This window comes from Helobdella robusta (assembly GCF_000326865.2).
Source record: "Helobdella robusta unplaced genomic scaffold HELROscaffold_54, whole genome shotgun sequence".
In the NCBI taxonomy this organism is placed as follows: domain Eukaryota; kingdom Metazoa; phylum Annelida; class Clitellata; order Rhynchobdellida; family Glossiphoniidae; genus Helobdella; species Helobdella robusta.
The window spans coordinates 283268-291967 of NW_008705287.1; the positions used below are offsets into that span (position 1 = coordinate 283268).

Consider the following 8700-nt stretch of genomic DNA (forward strand, 5'->3'; position numbering starts at 1 on the left):
TCAAGAAGATAATGGTGATGATGTATGCTTTGTTATTTGCAATTTTCTCAATTTGTAAATCATTGTTTTATTTTTTATAGCGCCACTTGTAACAACTTTGACAAAGTAATTTTTGAGACGATCCTGAAACTATTGAGCAATTGAAAATATATTAAAGTGGTTGAACAGAAATTTTCAAACTTATTCATTCCTTTCCACAGAGTGCAGAAGTTTAGAATAAACAAAAAATATGCAATTTTGGCGTAAAAGTTTAATTTGAAATTGTTATGTGAGGATTTCTAAAAGGTTTGAGATGTACGCTTTTTTATTAAATGCGGTTAAAAATTAAAAAACAACCACATGTTATTTGTAAGCAAGGACAAAAAACCGAAAAATAACCTTATAATTACTAAAGTGATTCAAGACAGAATGTTAATATATATATATATATATACATAATATAATATATGGCTGAAACCAATTTTATTGAACGATGTAACCTTATACATAGAATAAAAATTGAAACACTCAAAAATTTGTTTTTCTTCTTACCTTCACTAACGTATCATCAGCTGATGATTGTAAACATAAACAAGGAAATTATTTAATGGGGCTTGTAACAGTGCACAGACAGTTGAATAGTTGTAATCGCAAATGGTCATATCATGTGATGGTGATGCTGTTTTGAGTTAATCGATTGAACAGGCTTTTTGAATACTTTTAAAGTTGGCAAAATGATTTCAAATTATTTATTTATTTATTGTTATTCAGTCACCACTTTCTTCGTGTTCGTGAAAGATGTATCTGCACTGATTAGAGTTCGAGATAATTGGATGGTCGACGAATATGACAGAGTGCGATTGTTTCATGGTTTCAACTCCGTGAAAAAAGGTCCGCCGTGGTTTGACGAGCAAATTTTGAACGAAACACGTTTGCTCTATTATAATAGGTGGGGTTTTAATGTCGTTCGATTGGGGACAATGTGGTCAGGAGTAGAACCAAGCGAAAACGAGTTCAATGAAACTTATATTGATATTTTGTACAAAATAACAGAAACTTTGGATAAATATGGAATGAACGTCATATTAGATGCTCATCAAGATGTATTTTCATCTGCCGTTTGTGAGGATTGTTACGATGGCTTCCCTAGGTGGCTTAGCAGAAATTTCACTCCAAGCATTTTGAAATATCCCTGGCCATTCAATTATATTTCAGGTGAGAATTGGGCTTTAGGATATTTAACTTATTCAGTCAGTTCAGCATTTCAACAGTTTTATGACAACACTTCTGGATCTGCTGACAAATTTGTTAGATTCTGGGTAAAGATTGCTGAAAAATTTAAAAATCAAAACAATATCCTTGGTTATGAACTACTGAATGAACCTTGGGCAGGTAATGTATTTTATAATCCACAATTATTACTACCAGGAATTGCTGGGTATCAAAATTTAAAACCATTATATGATAGACTATTTGTTGAAATTAGAAAAGTAGATGATCACACAAACATTTTTTATGAGCCAGTAACTTGGGGAGTGCTTGGAAGGAGTGAACTGTTTGGAAGTGGTTTCAAAGAACTTCCAGGTGGTGAATCATTTCAGAATAGAAGCGTTTTCTCCTATCATATTTATTGTTGGGTTATGAATGTTAGTGCCTTACATTCCAAATATCCATGGCCTTTGAAAGCTTTGTGTGACAGCATACTAGCCAGTAATATATTTCTCACTGTTGCTGATGATATTCTAAAAACGGGTGGTTCTTCATTTTTGACAGAATTTGGACTTTGTGAGCCTGATGGCAATCCTCTCAGCATCGACACAATGGAATGCGATTTCATTCTGGATAAATCTGATGAGCATCTTCAGTCATGGACTTATTGGGACTCATTATTTTTCGATGATAACGGATTTCCGAAGCCTGAAGTAATAAAATCATTTTCGAGGCCTTATGCAATGGCCACGGCAGGCATTCCAGTCATGATGAAGTTTGATTTAGATGAACAAATCTTTCAATTTGAGTTCAGATCTAGAACAAAGATAAGAAGTTCAACAGAGATATTCATTCCAATCATTCATTATCCTGATGAACTGCTTGTTGACACACAACCTCTGCTGAAATGGATTTATCATAAGAAATCATCTTTATTTAAAATTTATACATTCCATTTGCTTGATAACACTCTTGTTAAGATAACCATTAAGCCTTTGCATTGAAATACACTTTATAAATTTTTCGTCCCCTTATTAATTAATGAATTTATTTCTCATGTATACATTTTATTTATTTTTTGCTCATATTTTTATTGATATTGAGTTAGAAATACGTTTGTTTGTCATAGGTTTTTATTTCTGTTCTTGATGTTTGTTCATCTTGTAATTAATTAATTAACTAATTATTCATTTCTCGTTTTCAAATAGCTAATTAGAATTAGAATTTGTGCAAATATTGTTTGTATATATACATATGTATATATATATATATATATATATATATATATGTGTATATATATATATGTGTATATATATATATGTGTATATATATTATCAAAAGATTTATCTAGCGCTAGTTAGTTGAAATTCAAAAGCGCCATCAAAATATAAAATAACACAAAATTAAACATAAGATTAAACATGTTCTCACTAAAATAAAGTTAAACGTAGAAATAATTGTCTTGCTGCAAAAAACTGTAACAATTCAACACAATTACAAAAAAAAACACTATATAACAATTAAAAAATTACCATCGTGATTTCTATAAAGGAAAAACAGAGTCTCGTGGCCGAGTAATTAGCGCGTCCGTTTATCGCTCCCACGACCCGGGTTCGAATCCTGATGTTTCTACAGGTTCATCCTGATAGCCGACTCCCGGCTAACCCAGCCGTCCATCCTTTCGAGGCTGGTAAGTTGGGAGACGACGTAAGTTGTCGAATGTTGGCCGGCGAGATGGCTCAGTGGTTCGGATGCTCGCTGAGTTAAACATCTCAATGGCAATCATATACTCAGCGTATATGATGCGGCGCTTGCGCGTACACATAAAACACATGTGTACGTCGTGTGAAAAGGGTAAACAGCCTTTGTGGCGAAGATGGCTGCTTCAAATCAATGGATGAAGAAAAGAATAAAAGATATACAGATAATATAAATCTGTAACATTGTAAGCGGTTCTGCGTATGTCAGAGCTGCAATAATAAAGAATAAATAAAAAAAATTAACAGTGCCATCGTAATCATAATATACATACATAATATTTTAAAATTGCATTAAAATTTAATTTTCAAGTGACTGCCGACGTTTTTAATGTTAATTTGGATCAAAACTTGAAAAATCAACTGTTATGAAAATATAATCCTGGCATAAATTTTATTGTTCTAATGTTTGAGCTATAAAAACTTTGTAAAATTACCTAAACTTTCATTTCTTGGGTGAAAAGTGTTTACAGCTAAAAAACAATTTTCATGTATAATATGCACACACCCATTTTTACAACTAGATCAGTTTTTATTTTCGTTCAACCTCCTCAATGAAAACCATCATAAGAACGCCAACAACCATAGTCATAATCTCTTTTACGCTCTGCCATACATTCTTCTAATAACTCAGGTATTATGCTGACAGCGCCTATATATATGAAACCACCAGCTGTGAAAGGTAAAATCCAGCTGACGGAAAATCTTCCCGCCCCTCCTGCCAACAAGCAACAAACGGTTCCTGAAACTGTTCCTGCTGCTGCTACTTGGAAAATCATAGCCTGTTTAGACATGTAAGCATCAGTCAACATCAACAACGTTCTAATTAAAATAAACATTTCATCAGACATTTATTAAATATTAAACAAACTTTTTTGTGGCAGTTATTTTTCGTTTAACGACTCACCCTTTTTTAGAGAATCCAGATTGAATGAGAATAGCGAAGTCGCCAGTCTCGTGAGGAACCTCATGAAGTTAAATGGTCAGCGATGTTATCATGCAGACATTTCTACCTACCAAATATGAGGCTCCTATTGCCAGACCATCGGTGAAGTTGTGGGTGATGTCAGCTGCTAAATTAAGATAAGCAGCTGTTTTTATTCCTAGGTCTAAAAATAAAAGTGATTTCATATCTAAGTCCAAAAAACGTTTAAACAATTAGTACAACATTGATGTAAATACCTTTCTTTTTGATGCCCCCATCATTTAAGAAACAAACATTTCCATGTTCTTCCAAAGGTTTTCCTCTATTCAATATAGTTACAAATTTTTCGACAATCAAAAAAGCCACAATGCCAGATAGAATCCAATGTTCATGAGATGGGAATGTGCGCCAGCGTGTGAATGATCAGGATCATGATAGATCTCGATGCTTGAATCATGAGGTATCATAGCGTGGAAGATGAGGTGAAGAAACGCATCTCCTAACAAACATCCTGATGCGAAACTGAGCAACGTCTTTAACAAGCCTTCATGTGCATGTCTTTTGTCCAGAGGGATGAGAATAAGAAAAGAAATAGGTACTATATAGTACACTGATGAAAACAGTTGAACCTATGGCGCTAATCAATAATTCAATACCAATTAAATTTTCACGATTAGGGGCATCTTGCGATTGACCACGAACGGTCAATAGAAAGATAAGTAATGTTGAAAACATCAAAATCATTTTAAAATCCATTTTGCAAATTTAAACTCATAAAGGTAAAAATTAGGTAATAATTTTTACTTTTATATATACATAATTTAAGAAATTTACGGGATATAATAGGATAATACTAATAAAAATATAGAATTGTTTTACGTGGGTCTATATATATATATTTGTGTTTCAATAATTACAAACGACATTCTGATAAAAATGTAAAAGAGTTGATTACTTAATAATTTTGATTCCATTTTTGGTTTTTTAGGATTTGTAATATAAATGTGAGTTTACATGCACTAAAATATTTAAAATATGCTCTCATTTTTACAATTGTCACTGGTGATCATTACAAGAAAACCATATTTTCTTTTCGATTTCCAGATCATTTCTTTTCATTGATATCATTTCTTTGATTTCTTTGTTTTGATTTGATGAAATAAAAAATGTCAAATATATTTCAAGACATTTAGAAACATGAATTATATCCGGGATTTGTCTCATAGTTCAATTGCATCATTTATCATCGTTGAGTCTCTGTATTTATTTTGCTGCCTGTATCTCAATCTGGTTTCACACCTGCTCACAGTACTGAAACTTTTTTACTCAAAATACACAATGATATCCTTCTCTCTAATGACAACAGTAATCTTACTCTTCTTCTTGCTCTTGACTTTTCCTCGACTTTTGATACTTTTGACCATACTATTCTCTTGAGACTGCTACATCTTTCTTTTAACATTACTGATTCTTGTCTATCTTGGTTTTTTTCTTATCTCTGTAATCGTTTTTCTTCTGTTGTTCTCAATAATTCTTTCTCTAACTTTTCTACTCTTACTTTCGGGGTACCTCAGGTTCTATCCTTGGCCCTCTTCTATTTATACTTTATACTTCTGAACTACCTTGTATTATTAATAACTTTTCTTTCTCTAGCCAACTATATACTGATGATTCTTACATTTATACTTCTTTTCCTCCATCTAATCTCAATAGTGTTCTTCATAATCTATCTCTATGTCTTTCTTCAATTATCGCTTGGTCTGACTCTATGTGTCTTAAACTTTAATCCTTCTAAGTTTGAATTAATTTGTTTTAATAAATCTAAACACTCTATTACTATTCCTCCTATTATCTTACCTGATTCTAAAACTCTTGATGTCTCTCATAAGTTTCGTAGTCTAGGTTTTATCTTTGATTCTACTATGTCTCTCTCTTCTCAGATTAATAGTGTTGCTAGAAGCTCTTACTTGCATCTACGTAGAATAAAAAAACTTTTGCCTTTTCTTGATGATTCTACTCTTCTCCTTTTTGTTACTTCGTTAGTTTTATCTAGGATTGATTATTGTAACTCGCTCTACTATGGTCTTCCTGACTCCATACTCTATCCTTTAAGTAAAGCTTTTAACTCTGCTGCTCGTCTAGTTGCTCGTGCCCCTTTCTTTTCTCATATATTTCCATATCTTGTTCTCTTGCACTGGCTACCTATAAAATATAGAATAATTTTTAAAATTTGCACGTTCATGTATAAGTTTCAATCTAAATTATTTCCTAAGTATTTATCAGATATATTAATTGAACCTAAACGCCACGGTTTACGATCGTCTTTTTGCTCTCGCTTTTTCTAAACTCGTGTTAAACACTCTTTTGCCAAATCTGCTTTTGCTTTTTCTGGTCTTTTTCTCTGGAACTCTTTACCTACTTCTCTGACTACTTCTCCATCACTTGCGAAGTTCAGAGCGGATCTCAAGACCCATCTGTTTTCAAAATTCATTGAGGAGCGCTGTTGAACACCGCGAAAATAGCGCTTTATAAGCTAATTGATTGATTGATTGACTATAGTACATTGTCATTTGCATACCTTGCAAAAAATATTCTCCAGGTGTAAATTGATGCCAGTGGGATTTAATTTCCAGATTAATAAGCAACCTTTCACAAATTTCTATAAATATCTGTTGCATAAATATATATAAATATCTAAATATTTAAATATATATATATATGTGTGTAGTATATATATATATATATATATGTATATATATATATATTATATATGCATTTCTGACAGTCTTAATATATATATATATATATATATATATTAATATATATATATAATAATTAATATATATATTAATATTCTTAATAGTATAATTCTTAACAGTCTTAATATATATATATATATATATAATTTTTAGAATTTTTAGAATATTGTAAAAATATATATATATATATATGATATATAGTATATATGATATAGAGTATATATGATATAGAGTATATATGATATATATATATATATATATATGATATAGAGTATATATTACACACATATGTGTGCATGATAGTGTTCTATATATATTCATACATATGGAATACACACTATATTTATTTATTTACAGTTTCTATCGTCACATCAAAACTCAAACCGATGTGCATAGACTGGATAAAAATGAACGGAGAACTTTTAGCATTGTCAGATTCTGTCGGAGATGAGATTTTTGCTGGGTTGGCATTTTTTAAGACGCTGGAGTTGGTTCGGATATTTTTCATCCGACTCCGAAAAGTGTTAAGAATTTGAAATATTTTAAATTTTTTATTCTAAATTTTGTTTAAGATAGTGTTTTTAAGAAGATAAATATGTGTCGCGACATGCAATCATATTTAATACTGAAAATAAATATTAATAATTTTCTTTCAGCATGTTTTAAAGCCTAATTAATTTTATCATTTAGTAGTAATATTTAAGTAAAATTATGATGCAAAAAGATGAAAATTTATACTTGGATTCGAAACACCGGTCTGGGTAAGAATTTTTTAGGAGTCGGAGTCGGTCATTTTTACCCTGGGTCTTTCATTTTATATTTTTCAAAATTACATTTGTGGACAAATTTTTGCCGATTGTTTGTGTGTTTTGTGAGTTTGTGTGTTCGTTTGTGTGTGTGTATAAGTGTGATGTGTGTGTATAAGTGTGATGTGTGTGTTTTTGACTTACACACAAGAACATAATTTATGTCGTTCAAATTAACAAACGAAATGTGTAGATTTTCAATTAATGTTTTATTCAACAATTTTATAGTAACGAAGCTTTTAGACTTGTGATAACATATACAATTAGTTTAAATATTTTTTAATTTATTGTTTAATAATTTAAAAATTATACAGTATAAAAATAACATGTGCCACATAACCTATCCATTTCTATACGGTGTATGACTATTATTGTCATTATGCAGTATGCAGAGTTTTTACTGATAAACTTTTTATTCACACAAAATTGCCTTGGAGTTACTTTTTTCATACTTCTGAATTTCTCCTTCCCTGTTACAAATTGTCTCAAATTTTTAACCCCCCAAGTAAAGCAAGTCACTATTTTTGACCCGCTCTTGAAAGTTGACAATTAGTTGCTAGCGTGCAATTTCTTATACTTAGGATATTAATCGACAAATGAGTTACAGAGAAAAGGGCCAGAAAAAGCAAACGCTTATTTAGCCTAAGCGTGTTTAATAGCTGCTATAAGAGGAAGTGGGAATGAGACGATCGTAAACTGGGGCTTATAGGTTTAATTAATACATCGGACAAATACTTAAGAATTAATTTAGATTGAGACTTATACATTAACGTGCAAATTTTAAAAATGATTCCATATTTTTATATTTTATAAGTAGCCAGTGTTAGAGAACAAGACATGAAGATATTAGGAAGAAAAAGATAGAGGCAGGAGCTACTAAACCAGCAGCAAAGTTAAAAGCTTTAACATAAGGGATAGAGCGTAGATTCAGGTTACCCAATTCAATACTTTGCCTTCCAGACAAAAATTATAAGCGTAATGCAGTTTTTCTAGATTAAACTAATCCAAAACTGCAACCATATCTACGAGTGACACTTATTTATATCAATAGCCTTGCATCTTGTCTCTGTCTTTAACAAGTTGCTCATAGAGCATTATACAATACATGTTGAGTTTCCTTAATATGTAGTTTGCTAATATACAGTTCGAAGTCAAAAAAATGTATTTTATTCTTTATAAATGTTCCTAGCGTACCGATACCGAAAACCGATTCTTCCAACGCACACCTAAAAAAAATAATAAAAAAAAAACTTTGCTTCGGTCTA

The 8700-nt window shown here is 31.2% G+C and overlaps 1 protein-coding gene across 1 annotated transcript; it reads left to right on the forward strand.

The window, feature by feature from the left end:
* Window positions 1–713: 713 nt before the first annotated feature.
* HELRODRAFT_86747 (hypothetical protein) lies at window positions 714–2192 on the forward strand (the record flags this gene model as incomplete). Its single annotated transcript, XM_009028211.1, has 1 exon — window positions 714–2192. The coding sequence occupies one exon, from the start codon at window positions 714–716 to the stop codon at window positions 2190–2192; it is 1479 nt and encodes a 492-aa protein (XP_009026459.1).
* Window positions 2193–8700: the final 6508 nt, after the last annotated feature.